This window comes from Aspergillus eucalypticola (genome assembly GCF_003184535.1).
Source record: "Aspergillus eucalypticola CBS 122712 chromosome Unknown BO83scaffold_13, whole genome shotgun sequence".
In the NCBI taxonomy this organism is placed as follows: domain Eukaryota; kingdom Fungi; phylum Ascomycota; class Eurotiomycetes; order Eurotiales; family Aspergillaceae; genus Aspergillus; species Aspergillus eucalypticola.
The window spans coordinates 698,103-712,261 of NW_020290287.1; the positions used below are offsets into that span (position 1 = coordinate 698,103).

Consider the following 14,159-nt stretch of genomic DNA (forward strand, 5'->3'; position numbering starts at 1 on the left):
ACCCGGCCGCATGTATATACCGAGACCGAAGTGTATATGAGAAGAGTTACCGCGGGTATAGTCACCAACCATCAACGCTCAAAACGACAACAAGCAATCATGCAAGAACACACACATGTTCACATCTGTGCAAGCACTTCTCCCACAACACTCTCTAACAACTTCAGCCCGTGGAACTTGGCCACGCTGTTCAAGATGTGCAGCTTCCTCTCAATCTCCTTCCGATCCATCGTTTCCACCCACACTCCACTGCAGGAGCAGTGCTCCATGAAGTCGCTGACCTTTAGCGTTCCACATTTCGAGCACTTCAGGTCCTGTGTCTGCCACCCGACAATGTATCCCTGGATTTGACCAATCAAGATCTCTTCCTGTGCCAACCGATCGTATTCCGTTTGGCAGAAGGGACAACGCCATGGCTTAGTCGAAGTTTTACCAGCGTCAACTCCGGGCTCGGGCAGTACATCTTCATCCCGACACAAATCCAGATCTCGGATCAGGCAGCATGAGCCGCAGGTGAGTTCTGGAATTTTGAGGCTCGCGCCGGGGTTCTCGAAGCGGCCTTCCTTGCTGAATTCTCGCACTTCGAACAGGGCTAGCAATTCGCGACGCAGTAACCGGGTCTCCATAGTGGTCATCTTTGACAGACTCAGGACTTGCATAAGTAGTTTCACGAGTTCCAACACAGGGTTGCGCTTCTCTTCGTTAGGGTCCGACAATACACCAGGGAGGACAGGGAAGATGTAATCAGAGGCCAACTCCGGGTGAAGAAGCTCGTCGCGCTGCCGACGAATGAGACCAGTGATTTGCTTCTTCAGTGGCTTCGAAAACTTCTCTGCAAGGGCAGCCGAGACTTCCTGGCTATCCTCGTCACTGGGACGTCCAATTGGAATTTGTGTCAATCGGGGCGTAGAGTCGTTTGTATCCGGCCGTTTGAGACCGTGCATAAGTTCGATATACTCCACAACCCAGTCATGGAAAATAGTCTGCATGGGCGTGGGCAGTGTACGGTTGAGTTGCCAGTGCATGACGGTTTCCAGTTCTTGTTCATCGGACTCGACGACTTCTTGGCAACCTTTGCCACCGTAGTTATACTCGTCGTACCAAAGCAGGTAGTCCCAGTACTCCTTGATTTCAAGGTCGATGAAATGGAACGACGGGTTGGCTCGGATGGACTTGAGCACGTACTGACTGTATGCGTAGGCATTGCCCACCTCCGTTTTGGAGGTCTGGAGCAAGAGGCGGGTGGAGCTAGCAAAGATGACGTTTGACCCAACGCGCCTGAATTCAGCCATCAGGCGCTGGAAAGATTTCCGTGACAGCATCCGTACGTAGTGATGCAAGGACCGATCATAGAGACATGAGACCGGACTCTCTACCCATCGGATCAGATGCTGCACCATAATATCTGCCATGCTGTTTCCGTCGCAAGCCTCAGTCCACCAGTGCTTGACCATCTCACGCAGCACAACCGCGCCGGCTGAAGCGAATGCCTTTTCGGAGTACAAGACACCGCCTCCGTTAGGGTCTGCAGATTGGCCGGACGAAGCCAGGAGTGTATCCGCACCCTCCATCTCGTTAATGATGGACGATGTGAGAATTGTGTTGATTGCCAGATTACGAACTTCCAACTCAATGCATACTGTGGTATACGCACTTGGAACATTCACCGATGGCATGGAGACCTTCTCAAGAGGACCAGAGATATCGTCCTTCTCATAGCCCGCATGATCAGGCCTTGGGTTCGAAGACCACCAGAGCACAACGTTGTTTTGTTGGAGCCGTCTGGCATACGAGATATCAATGAGGAAGCGAGGGTCATCGTTCTCCAAGTTGCAAAGAGGAACGTCGCCGTATCTAGCTAGCAATGTCAAGTGTTGAATCCAGGCGGAGAGATAGAGGTAGTGAGTGACCAATCGTCTGGCAATGAAGGACTGCCACCCTAGCGGTGGGAGATACATATCTGACACTTCCGGTTTGACTGGCAGTGTAGGGTACTCTCGAAGGATCGGAATATCATGGCACAGACGCTTCCGTTGTTGTGACTGGATGACCATAACAGCGGGCATGGTCTCTTCGGACTTGAATTTCTTGATCAAGTCTCCAACCTCCAGGTGGGCCTTTCTCCTAGTGGTTACTTGCGTAGTCCTGAAATGGATTTTCTCCTGGTATTCGAAAGCAGTCTGTGACGGGTCTCCCTCCATGGTTTGCATTCTACGCGTGAGAAGTTCAGAATAGATCTTATCGAGGTTCGGAAGACCCTGAACATCCCGCGTGCGGTTCAGGATCACGACATGTGCCTCATTTTTCGTGCTGGAGAAAAGAGCGAAAATCTGCCTGTCCCCAGATGCGACATGATAGAGATAATGGAAGGCAAGTGGCGAGTCCAGAAGATACGGTTGCTCTGTGGTTGTCCGGCATAGAGTCGAAAGATCAAAGCCGCGGTCCAGGCCTTCTCCCAGAACACCCCGTTGCTCCTCATCGAACGTACAAATGCTACCCAGCTTAAGGACTGCCCGGATGTTGAGAGGGATGTTCTTCTCGTAAACGCCTTCAACACTAGGGTGCTGGAAGAGAACATCGATCTTTTCCGCTTCGCGGAGATACGTCTCTTCCGACAATGTTAACTTGAACAGATGGACTGAAGGATGTCCGTTGGGCAATGTGTGGTTGACCTTTTCAACCTCGCAGTCGGGCACGTCAACATCAGGAAGTGAGTCCTGTTTGAGATTGACGTAAATCTGCCGGGGCACCTTGACTGTGAGAGCATGGATCTTTCGGTCGATCAGCACAAACGCTCGCACAATGCCAGGCCTTCCTGTCTCGGAAAGCTGCAGAATCTGCCAGGTGTTGATGTATAACAACTCGGCTTGGTTTCTGAAAAGATTGCTCAAGGAATCACCACCTGCGTTTGCCCTTTCACCGAAAAGTTGACGACGACGGATTCGGGCTTGTTTCTGTATCTTCCACTTCTGCTTCTGATATTTCAGGAAGCCAACATAGTCATCCGCCATTGACGGCATCTTCGCAGGCAGGGTGGCGAAAGGATCAAGAGAGGTCTTCGACAGACCTTCCGGATGCTTTCGCTTTTGGGAGACCTTAGTTTCGGATGATGGCTTGAGCTTTTGTGTAGAGTTGGCAAGGGCTTCATCCAGATCACCTGTATGCTGGACACGATGGTCAAGAATATTCGTCGAGATGTCTGTCAATGGATTCTTCTCCTGCTTATCGGACTTGATGAACATATCTGTCATCTTCGTTTGCTTGAACCTGTCATCCTTGGTGTTGATCCGCCGTTGCAGCCAGTCGGGGTGAGCAACACGAGGAACCGGGTTACGGATCTTCTGCAACGCAGCGGGGATGGTAATGAGCTTCTGCACAACGGAGCCCAGACGCTCAAGATAGTAGTCCCAGTCAATCACAGTACGAGGATCCATATCGCCGGGGTCATCTTTAAGCCACTTGCGCAAGAAGAAACGTTTCACGTTCTCCTCAGCAGAGAAGATCGCCACGGGAATGGCTCGTTCAGTGACAGGAGTGTTCCGTGGCTTGGATGAGATGATGTATTTGCAGTTCAAGCCCTTGTCCTTCACCATCTGCTCACCCAAGAACTCCGCCAGACGCCTTGCAGTTGTGATAGATGTTGACTTCTGGTTTCCATACTCTTCAAGTGTCTTCGTCATGCTCCTGTTCTCCGAAATGAGATCGATAAGTTCTTCGTCGGCCAAAGTTGCACCATGTTCGTAAAGTACATCCAACCATCGGTCAGCCACCTTAGCCACCGCAGCATACGTCTCAGTAAGATTTGTGCCTTCCAGGAAGAATCGGAAGATTTGAGTTTGGAAAATCTTGATCAGTTTCAGCTCTCCACGACGTTTGACCTCGAAACCCTTCAGTTCCGCCAGTGAGCCGTCATGGTTGAAAACTGCATAACGTTTCTTCAAGTTCTTGTCTTCCTCCTTTGAGGTTGGCAAGATCATGGCTCTGTACGGACCATCGACTTCGAAGAAGATAGAATTCTCACTGTTTCTGTCGTATCTGAATGTAGCAGGGTCGACCAGAGTCTGGTACTGATGATTTGTGTAGCTTCCGTGGACAAGGTGGTTCAGCATGACACAAGGATATGAGATACCCAGCTTCTTGCCGTTTTTCAGGGTGAATGAAAAGTTCTCTGGGAACGAGCCCGGCAACATACACCAGATACCATCAGTGTCGAGTTCCAGAGGTCGTCCAATGCGTTCAACTAGCTCTCTTGCCATCTGAATGATGCGAGCACCAGTCAGACACGTAACACCAGCCATTTCCATAGAATACCATCGAGATCCCTTTCTCATGACATAACCATAGAAACTGTTAAGAATGACTTTGTGGGCAAGCTGTAAGGAATCATAGAGGACGATCATTTTTTTGGCCTCTTCCACCTCTGCAGCTGATGCGCCTGAAGATTTGAGAGCATCAGTCTTGCCTTTCCAGACCTTCTGCTTTCCTTTGAAATCGTATCTTCGGTCACGGAAACTGCGGACAGTGTCGACATAGAATGGGTTCTCTCGCTGACAAATGATGGCCTCCCTGACCATTGTTTTGCTATCGTGAATCTTGTGGTAAATCTTTTTGCTGTAATCCTGCAGTCGCTTTTTGACGATGCCGGCTTGTTCTTCGATGCTCATATCACCGAAAGACCTCATCGGGCTATTCTTGTGCTTTCCAGGGAACCTCTCATTTGCAACAGCCTGACGAATCATGTTGTACTCGTCGCGCTTGGCCGGAAGAAATTCACCTCTCCATGCCCATGGCATTCGCCTATCGCATGACTTTCCGGGTCGGTTGAAGTCACAAGCGGCACAGTTCGACTCTTGTATCATGGAGTCAGGCTGCAGTCGATTGGTGATCATGATGTTCGGATACATAGATGCAACGTCCAAGTGATAGATAAAGGGCACTTCATCCCTGTGTGGTCTCTCTTTGAGGTCAATCAACTTGTCCGCAATTTGCTTCTTAACTTCCTCGTAGTTCGTAACATCGTCCATCGACTTTTTCTCTTCTACCTCGATACTGAACTTCAACGCCGCATCCAGATCGCGGAGGAGCTCGTCTATCGCTGAAGGCTGCACGTTGAACGTAACAGGGATATCGCTTCGAAACACACCGGCTTCAATACTCTCGACGTGTCCTCCGACATACGTTTCTGATTCGAGTAGATGTCCTTCGTAGAAGGATTCCGGGGGGTCTTTGTGCTTGTTTGGCAGGACGATGTTTCCTTGATACGCCTGCACCATGAGCAACATCTCACATAGAGTTCCAGTTCCTTTTCTCAGCGTGTCGTCGGGGTTGATAGGAAGAATCGTACACAGGGAGAAGATGAAAGGATGGATATATTTCATGTAGAGGTAGTATGTGGCGACGGCATCGGAAACGGAATATTCTGCCAGGGTCTGAGGGCGTTCGCTTGCGTATGGAGTCATCAGCTCTGGGTCGAGTTCGTCGGGATCGTATCCAAGCTTTGCGACAGTAACAGCTTTCAAACCGCGACTTCCCTGGGGCAAATAACTATCACGGTTCACCCAGGCAAAACAGTCCATGTGAACACAGTGGTCACTTTGGTAGATATCCTCGCTGTTCTTGCGGAAACCGATCTCTCTGTACATGTCGATGCCGAGAACGCTAGCCCTAGCTTCCACGAAAGGCCAATCGAAAAAGTCACCGTTATAGGTAGCAATGACAGTAGGCTTCGCTTCTTTGATATGTTCGAAGAATCGCTCTAGAACACCGCGTTCGTCGGGTTCATTGAAGATCATGAAAGGACCACTGTACTCTGGCTTGGGCGTGTATTCGAAATCATTGATGTCTTCGGATACGATCTCACGGTTGGTAATTAGAAATCCTTGCCCGTCGATCATGTAGGATATCATCATGATTTGGTCAATCACGGAGTCGGGGAATTTCAGCGGTAGCTTGGTTGTCTCAATATCGAATGCTAGAACGACAGGGTCGGCTCGCGTGAGTCGTTCTTCTATACAGGTCAATGAGATAACGCCATGCTTCGCCTCTACTGTATACCATTTTCCTATTCGGATGTCTTGAAGCCGTCAGCGACGTGAAGAGAATACATATGATGAGGACACATACCCTTGTCAATCGAGACTCGAACATGATAAGGAACATCATATTCTCGAATATCAATAATGAAGTCGCTCGCGTTCATAGTAGCATTAGATCGTGATTCATTAATAAGTTCATCGTCAAAAAGGTCAAACCCAGCATTTGCGCTATAGACATCAGTCAGCCCGAACTCCCAAGACATAGATTTCAGATCAATGCACGTACCTGGAGATCTCCATATAAGTATCCATCACATTTACGTTCTTCTTGTTCTTCTCCGCCAGAGGAAGAAGTGTTTTGCGAACCTCCAACAAGTGGCTCACACTCGCAAAGTTGAGTTGGAGAAATGTCCGTTTGTACCCAAGCAGATGATTTGGCAGCTTGAGATCCTCTTTCTCCACCCGCGTTATCTTCTTGATGAGCCCTTCAAACATCCTCCGACACCAATCCTCGACCTCAGTTTCACGGCCCTTCTTCACAGCAATTAAGAAATATGGGTCGTATTCAACAGTTGCCTTGAAACTCCCACCTCCATCTTCGAGAAAGTAGTAATCCACGCCGGCGCGTCCTCCGGGGACATTCGGATCTTCTATGGAGGTACTGTGCATGTTGATGAGCCAGCCGACTCGTTTCTCGCCGGACTCAAACCGAGGGAACCCCAAGGATTCATCGATGCTGTTGGCCAGCCGGATTGCCTCGAATTTCTCATCTTGAGAGGTTGCTTCAGTGGATCGGAGTGACGAGAACTCGATTGTCTTCGTTCTTTTGGGGTTAAAGGAGGCCGCGCTTGATCGGAACTTGTTCCCAAACTTGCTGGGTTTTCTTGAAGGCATTGCGACAGCGACGCGCCCACTGGCCGGGGCTGAAGATCACTGCAGAGCAAGGCGATAATGAGTTAGGCGAAACATGGAAAAGCAATGGTGTGATTAACACAGGACAAAGCTGCGCATAGTTGACTGTTGGTGGAAATTAGCTTCTTTTCTTTGTGAATTGGACGTTTCTTCACAGACACAGTTGAGCGCGCTCCAATGTAACTGAATTGGTCGTTGATCCACTTGCATGTTGCGGAGCCCAGATTTGCCCTACGCCATTCCGACGCGTTCGCGTTTTCTACTTTACGCGTAGTCATTGGATGATCGCGGGCACCTCGGGGAAACTATCCATTTCTGCTGGCTGGCCGGGAGGTACCGGATAATGGGTTGATCCGTATACCGCGCATAGTTACCCGGTTGAGAAAATGCCCGCATAAGGCCATAGATTGGTCATAGAGCGACGACGAGGTATCTCGAACCCACAATTGGATCTCACATAATGGCCGACGATGCGCGGGACCCAAATACCTCTACCCCGGAAGTGAGGGAGCCTGGGCAACAGGGAGACCGTAAACCGAAGCATGAATTTCCCAAGTCGCAGGTCGGGAAGCTGTGGGATGCCTTCGGAAACCCCGAAGAGCCCGTGAATATGCTGCCTACAGCGACCACCAAGACTGGACAAAAGGCAAAGGATATCACGGTCACTGAGGCTATGAAAACAATGTCGCTCGAAAATGCCATGTCTTTCCACAAAGCGCCGTGTGCGCGTGACTCGCTGCTGCTCGGAATCGGGGCCGGGTTCGGTGTAGGCGGCGTTAGGGGCGTGGTTGGAGGTATGATATTATAATAACGGGTCTGGTATAGTACATGGTCGCTGATGAAGTGAATGAATTTAGGATTGCGCTCTATGTGGACCGCTTGTAACTGGGCGGTAGGTGCTTTCGCTATTACAGCGCTTGCAGCCCACGAGTTCTGCCAACGGCGTCGCGTGGAGGAATTAGACGGCATGAAACAGGCAGTGGAGTTGATGAAGGCACTCAAGGACAAGAAACAACGTGAGAAGGAACAGAAGATCGAGGAAGCCGCACGTTTGGCAGAGGAGGAAAAGAAACGGAAGAGCTGGACCAACCTATCGAACTACAAATTTTGGTAGGCTTTTTGTGCATCGCATGGAGTACTGGAGTTGGATGGGATCTCATTGTATAGTACTATGTATAAAGTGGGCTGGTTGCAAAAGTACATATTCCTCTCTATGTTAGGGGGCTGCTACCCTATCCAACCTTGAAGTTGTGATGTCGTCATGTTTCGTGTCGATAAATTCAATCCAACGCCCGTTTCGATAAAGCCACAATAACCGATAAACTCCAGAAGTGTTAGGGATAGCGTAGAGGATAGAAGGTGTGTCTCGAGAGAAGGGGATTCATACGCATATGCATACTCATGTGAAGTCCGCATCTAGACGTCAAACTTGACCCTTTTCTGAATGGCGCCAGATTGGATAGACCGTATCCTCTCGAACTCGGCACCGTCTCGGCGTTCTCGCCGCTTTTCGCGCGCCTCTCTGGCTTCACGGCTCCTCCATTCTGCGACCTGTTTCTTTCTCCTCTCTGACCTGGCCCAAGCCATTGCCGCAGTCGGTTTGAAACCAATTCCATTCAGCCCATATCCGTCGTCAGTAGGATCAGTCGGGTTGTGACCCGTGATTTCCGAGTCATGCCATGTAAGTGGGTTCTCAGCTGTATCGGTTATAAGAGGTGGTGATGCACTGCGGCTACGCGTCCTGGGGGAAGTCGTAGGGAGCTTCTTCTTGCGAGGGCTGGGTGTCGATCGTCTCTTTCTGGGAGATGGTGACCCTGATCTAGCAATTTCAGGAGATTGAGTAACTTCCGCAAATTCTGACAACTCCCCTGGGCTGGGACTAATCTCCATCGAGGTGTTCGCTTCGGATAAGGCGTAAGACTCATGGGAATCACCGTCCGAGGTAGGCCAGTTCCCCGACTGTGCAGTATGTGCGACTATGCCCTGATCTACTCCATACGGCACTGGCGACGTAGAAAATTGATCCCCGCGGATAGCCAATCGCCCCAAGCGACCAGCGACTAGCGCTCGCGGGCTGTATCGACCCCAGTCCTCTGCTTCCCGGATCTTGGATTCCTGGGGGTTGGGGATTGAGCTGCTTGATGTAGGTGAAGCGGAGGGACTGCGGTAATTAGAATCTTCGGACGATGCTCGCTTACGTTTAGGCGATTCAGAGGACATTGTCGGCAGGGAAGTTGGCATCATCGCGGGGCTGGGATTCATTGCGAAGGTGGGGGCATCACATCGACCGCGCCGGCTATGGTAAAGAATGACACAGTGAGTGTGCGCTAAATAATAAAGCTAGCTTCTTAGTATCTTGACCAAAGTCACAAACGAAGCCATTATAAATAAGTAAATGCGGAGAGCACTGATGCTCGGGCCATGATATATGGTAGTGGCTGAACGAAGGGAAAGCGCAATGGGGTTGTTAGTCCTCGCTGGGGGGTTGAGAGGGGCCCCTTCCTCCGCCCGGTGAATAAGCAGCGATCGACCCTGTAACTTAGAGTAGTTAACTAGTTAGTAGCCAGGATTCCTCCGCTGTTGGCTCGGATTAGATATCCAGGATACGGTTGGTTCCTTTGTTTAGATCGCTACTGAAGTCCGTCAAACTACTACTAGTACTTTTTCGCTTACAGCCAATTGCCATGTCATATAAGTCTAGAACCAAAAAGCCATATCAGATTGGCAGCAAGAACTACAAACAAATTTTGGCACGACACAGGCCTCAATCGAATAATTTACAAGATACCCAGCCCATCAAGTCGTCAAGGAGAAAACAGAACATGGTTGGCAAGAATAATAAAGAAAACCCATCAACGCCGCGACAATGACGCCCTCCTGTCCCAAGACTCGGTACTTTTAAACCTTCTTCTTCTTTTTGGACGGCTCAGCATCGCTGTCGTGCTTCCGCTTCTTCTTCTCGGACTCGCCCTCGCCAACGTCAGACTTGCGCTTCTTCTTCTTCTCCTCCTTCTCGCCCTTCTCCTTCTTCTCCTTCTTTTCCTTCTTGTCCTTCTTTTCCTTCTTCTCCTTCTTGTCCTTCTTCTCGGCCTTCTCTTCAGCGTCCTGCATCTCGGCATCGCTCTCAGCGCCGTCAATGTCCATATCAGCAAGGACAGCATCCATGGCGTTTTTCTGTAAAAACCATCAGTATATTTGTTACGAAGGATAGGGAGATTTGGTTCACTAGTGTAATAGCAATCACACTAGCTGTATTGACTTACCATGGCGACCTCGTTCTTCGTAGGGGCAGCACCAGTGGCGTAGAAGTCCAGACGCTCCTCGACCTGCTTCTTAAGGGCCTCACCAAACTTGGTGGAGGGCTCCTCGGAGAAGTTGTCAATTCTGGAGGCGATGGAGCACTTGTTGGCAAGGAAACGCGAGATGCGACCCTTGTTCTTGGGGCCAGCTCTTCCAATGAAAGAGGAGTGGTACAGAAGACCGTACTTGGGGGTGTTACCCTTAGTCTTCAAGGCTCTGAAGAGGGCCTTCTCAGCACCGAGAATCTGGACCGTAGAAGCGGGGTACTTGGACAGGTTGGTCAAGCTACCGGCGTGGGAGATCAAACGAGCACCAACGATCTCACCAATAAGGGCAGCAAGGTTGGGGGCGACAACGCTCATCTTGGAAATCAGGTACTGGTGGAGAGACTTGCGGTACTTGGACAGGCTGACAACGCGCTGGGCGAAAGAGATAACGTTCTCCATGTCGGTCTCGGAAATCTCCTGACCCATGCTATGCTTAGCAGCGTCGATGATGCTCTGAGCAACACCCTCGTCGTCCTCCACAAGGGCAGCAATGTCGTGCAACTTCTCGTCGTTCAAGCTCTTCTTGTCCTGGACGAACAAGGCAATCTGGGCGTAGCGCTGGTTGTCGGAGACGATCTTGTAGAGTTCGGGGAAGTGCCAGGAGTACCATTCCCTGACTCTCATGGAGAAAGTGTTGATGGCCTTGTCGAGCTGGTCGAGGATAGCAATGGCCTGGATGATGTGGTTGTCATCGCGCTGGACGGAGAACTTAACCTTGGCGCGAGAGTAAGCGTGACCAAGACCAAGCTGGGCGGTGTCCATATCACCCTCACGCAGCTGCTTCAGCAGCTTGGTGGCGTGCAGTCTAACACCACGAAGCATATCTTGGACGACCTCGCTGGTGTCTCCAGTCTCGCAGTCAACGAAAGAGAAGGCAGACTTGATACTTCCAGCCAAGGCCTTGTCGGCCAGACCCAGAACAACCTTCTTCTTCTTGTTGGGCTTGGGCAAGTTCAATTCGAGGAAAGAGATCAGAGTGTCCGAAGCGACACCCTCGGAGACATCGTTGATTTCACTGAGAGCCTGCTTGTTGTTCCTGGAAGTTGTCAGAATCCTGCGGGAAAGTGCCCCTATGGGAAAAATTGAACCACATACTCGAAAGGCAGGAAACTGGACAGTTCGACCATTTTACCGAAACTGGCCAGGTCGTTAACACCTTCTTGAACCTCCTTCAAGCGGTTTCCCACGCTGTCACCCTGGTGGGCGACCTTGAAAAGCGAGTAGCCCATGGGGCCCTCGAACAGAAGGAAGTCGGCCATTGCGAAATTGAGGGAAGGGCCCTAAAAATTAGACAAAACGGTCCTTTACGTGCGACTTATCGTGGTCGCGTCTCAATTTCCCGGGGTTATGCGACCGTAGACCTGCCGTGGACCGACGTGGAGTTGAAGAAAAGCCTGGGAGGGTAGATTTGCAGAGTCGAGCCGTCGGAGCTCTTTTTTTTCGCGGCGGCGCTAGTGCGAACATCGAATGTGGGCTTTTTGCCAAAACTACAGCTCACCGCATTCGACGGCAAACACCACCAGGTTTGTGGCCGCGCGGGCATCGTCTTAGGGGCCCTACAGCACCAGCCAGCCTTATCTTTTTCTCCGGATTTCTTTCGTTGGGTTTTTGTTGCTTGTCGCTCTTTCGTGCTGCAGAAAATGTCTGCAACGCAGTTACTCAACCCCAAGGCCGAGTCGAGGGTATGCATGCAATTATCCTTCTTCCCTTTACCCCCCCGAAACATTAGCCCCTCAGTGGTCCAGCAGAGACTAACAGTTCGCAGCGGAGAGCGGAGGCCTTGAAGGTCAACATCAGCGCCGGTGAGGGTCTTCAGGATGTCCTGAAGTCCAACTTGGGTCCCTCGGGTACCCTGAAGATGTATGTTCCAATTTACGATGGTTAATAGACAGATGCAGAGCTGACTGATCTCAGGTTGGTGGATGGTGCAGGCGGAGTATGAAATATTCCCTTGAGTCCGGCAATTCGGCATTCCTATTAACAATGTTGCAAACAGATCAAGTTGACTAAAGATGGAAATGTTCTGCTTCGTGAGATGGTGAGTGTTATCTACAATCAGTCATTATAAACTCTCATGCTAACCGGTGCAGCAAATCCAAAACCCCACGGCTGTGAGCTAGACCTCCCTCCTCCTCCCCCAAACGCAATTATTAATACAGGCAAAAGGTTATGATTGCCCGGGCTGCAACGGCACAGGATGATATTACCGGTGATGGAACGACATCTGTTGTCCTGTTGGTGGGTGAGCTTCTGAAGCAGGCAAATCGACACATCTCCGAGGGTCTGCACCCTCGTGTTATCACGGATGGTTATGAGATTGCGAAGAACGAGTCTCTGAAGGTCAGTACAACGAAATTTAATATAGTCGGTCATCTACAATACTAAGCTATGGTGGTATATAGTTCCTCGAGCAATTCAAGCTTGAACGGACAGTTGACCGTGAACTCCTCCTTTCCGTCGCGCGGACGTCGCTCAGCACGAAGTTGAACAGCGCTTTGGCCGAGAAGCTTACGCCTGATATCGTCGACGCCGTCCTTGCCATCCACAGAGCTCCCGAGAAGCCCGATCTACACATGATTGAGATCATGACCATGCAACATCGCACGTCCTCTGACACCAGACTGATCCGTGGTCTTGCTCTTGACCACGGCGCCAGACACCCCGACATGCCCAAGCGTGTGGAGAATGCGTTCATCCTGACCCTGAACGTGAGTCTGGAATACGAGAAGTCTGAGATCAACTCTGGCTTCTACTACTCTTCTGCCGAACAGAGGGATAAGTTGGTGGAGAGTGAACGCAAGTTCGTCGATGCTAAGCTGAAGAAGATCGTGGAGCTCAAGCAACAAGTCTGCGGTACCGACCCCAACAAGAGCTTCGTTGTCATTAACCAGAAGGGTATTGACCCCCTGAGCTTGGATGTCCTTGTCAAGAATGGCATTCTCGCTCTCCGGAGAGCTAAGCGGAGGAACATGGAGCGTCTTCAACTTATCTGCGGTGGTACTGCACAGAACAGTGTTGAGGACTTGACCCCCGATGTCCTTGGATGGGCTGGCTTGGTTTACGAGCACCAGCTCGGCGAGGAGAAGTTCACTTTCGTTGAGGAAGTCAAGGACCCCAAGTCCGTCACTATCCTCATCAAGGGACCCAACCAGCACACCATCGCACAGGTGAAGGATGCCGTTCGTGACGGTCTGCGGTCCGTCTACAACACCATCGTCGACAACTGTGTCATCCCCGGTGCTGGTAGCTTCCAGGTGGCCTGCGCAGCACACCTCACTTCCGAGGCCTTCCGCAAGACTGTCAAGGGCAAGGCCAAGTGGGGCGTTCAGGCTTTCGCCGACGCCCTTCTCATCATCCCCAAGACCCTCGCGGCCAACTCTGGCCATGATGTCCAGGACTCATTGGCGGCTCTGCAAGACGAGCAGTCGAACGGCAACACCGTCGGTCTGGACCTGACCACTGGTGAGCCGATGGACCCCATTCAGGAAGGTGTCTTCGACTCTTTCCGTGTGCTACGTAACTGCGTCGCTTCAAGCACGGGTATTGCCTCGAATCTCCTGCTCTGCGATGAGCTGCTCAAGGCCAGACAAATGGGCCGACAGGGTGGACCTGGCGGTATGGATGAGTAATGTGATGGCTACGTCTAAGGCGAGTTATTGTAAAGCGAGAACATCAGGTTCTTCCATATTCGGAATACCGGTATAGAAAAATATCCTACGTCGAAAATTGTACTTCACATACTTACGTATCCTAATCGATTTTAATCCATGAGGGAATTAATCGTGTTTCAAACCCGCTAGCATGTAATATTGCCTCGTTCATGGCTGCCTAAGGGACGGTGAGTGTCTTGAGTTGGTTCATTGAA

General features: G+C 50.7%; 5 protein-coding genes across 5 annotated transcripts; 2 read left to right on the forward strand and 3 right to left on the reverse strand.

Annotated features, from left to right (window-relative positions):
* Positions 1-119: 119 nt before the first annotated feature.
* BO83DRAFT_446122 (DNA polymerase epsilon catalytic subunit POL2) lies at positions 120-6,929 on the reverse strand (the record flags this gene model as incomplete). The annotated part of the gene is made up of 3 exons (XM_025536589.1): positions 120-6,061; positions 6,124-6,263; positions 6,322-6,929. 3 exons carry the CDS (start codon positions 6,927-6,929, stop codon positions 120-122), a joined length of 6,690 nt encoding a protein of 2,229 aa, XP_025387982.1.
* A 437-nt stretch (positions 6,930-7,366) lies between these two features.
* On the forward strand, positions 7,367-8,237 carry BO83DRAFT_378772 (cytochrome oxidase biogenesis protein, Cox20 subunit). Its single transcript, XM_025531340.1, has 2 exons — positions 7,367-7,741; positions 7,805-8,237. Exons 1-2 carry the CDS (start codon positions 7,408-7,410, stop codon positions 8,059-8,061), a joined length of 591 nt encoding a protein of 196 aa, XP_025387983.1. The 5' UTR covers positions 7,367-7,407; the 3' UTR covers positions 8,062-8,237.
* On the reverse strand, positions 8,098-9,407 carry BO83DRAFT_378773 (uncharacterized protein). The gene has a single exon (XM_025531341.1). It carries the CDS (start codon positions 9,165-9,167, stop codon positions 8,364-8,366), a length of 804 nt encoding a protein of 267 aa, XP_025387984.1. The 5' UTR covers positions 9,168-9,407; the 3' UTR covers positions 8,098-8,363.
* A 250-nt stretch (positions 9,408-9,657) lies between these two features.
* sik1 (snoRNP complex protein NOP56) lies at positions 9,658-11,703 on the reverse strand. Its single transcript, XM_025536041.1, has 3 exons — positions 11,390-11,703; positions 10,211-11,330; positions 9,658-10,121 (listed from the first exon to the last, which is right to left on the reverse strand). Exons 1-3 carry the CDS (start codon positions 11,551-11,553, stop codon positions 9,846-9,848), a joined length of 1,560 nt encoding a protein of 519 aa, XP_025387985.1. The 5' UTR covers positions 11,554-11,703; the 3' UTR covers positions 9,658-9,845.
* A 114-nt stretch (positions 11,704-11,817) lies between these two features.
* BO83DRAFT_378775 (chaperonin-containing T-complex subunit CCT6) lies at positions 11,818-14,064 on the forward strand. The gene is made up of 7 exons (XM_025531342.1): positions 11,818-11,976; positions 12,060-12,154; positions 12,209-12,230; positions 12,291-12,332; positions 12,385-12,405; positions 12,461-12,634; positions 12,697-14,064. Exons 1-7 carry the CDS (start codon positions 11,935-11,937, stop codon positions 13,921-13,923), a joined length of 1,623 nt encoding a protein of 540 aa, XP_025387986.1. The 5' UTR covers positions 11,818-11,934; the 3' UTR covers positions 13,924-14,064.
* The last annotated feature ends 95 nt before the right edge of the window (positions 14,065-14,159 follow it).

Coding starts and splice junctions, on each gene's coding strand:
- BO83DRAFT_378775 (XM_025531342.1), top strand. CDS start 11,935: ATGTCTGCAACGCAGTTACTCAACCCCAAGGCCGAGTCGAGG. Junction 12,155..12,208: donor CCCTCGGGTACCCTGAAGAT/GTATGTTCCAAT, acceptor GACTGATCTCAG/GTTGGTGGATGGTGCAGGCG. Junction 12,406..12,460: donor AAATCCAAAACCCCACGGCT/GTGAGCTAGACC, acceptor TACAGGCAAAAG/GTTATGATTGCCCGGGCTGC.
- BO83DRAFT_378772 (XM_025531340.1), top strand. CDS start 7,408: ATGGCCGACGATGCGCGGGACCCAAATACCTCTACCCCGGAAGTGAGG. Junction 7,742..7,804: donor CGTTAGGGGCGTGGTTGGAG/GTATGATATTAT, acceptor GAATGAATTTAG/GATTGCGCTCTATGTGGACC.
- BO83DRAFT_378773 (XM_025531341.1), bottom strand. CDS start 9,167: ATGTCCTCTGAATCGCCTAAACGTAAGCGAGCATCGTCCGAAGATTCT.
- sik1 (XM_025536041.1), bottom strand. CDS start 11,553: ATGGCCGACTTCCTTCTGTTCGAGGGCCCCATGGGCTACTCGCTTTTC. Junction 11,331..11,389: donor TCCAGTTTCCTGCCTTTCGA/GTATGTGGTTCA, acceptor GACAACTTCCAG/GAACAACAAGCAGGCTCTCA. Junction 10,122..10,210: donor CGAAGAACGAGGTCGCCATG/GTAAGTCAATAC, acceptor TGGTTTTTACAG/AAAAACGCCATGGATGCTGT.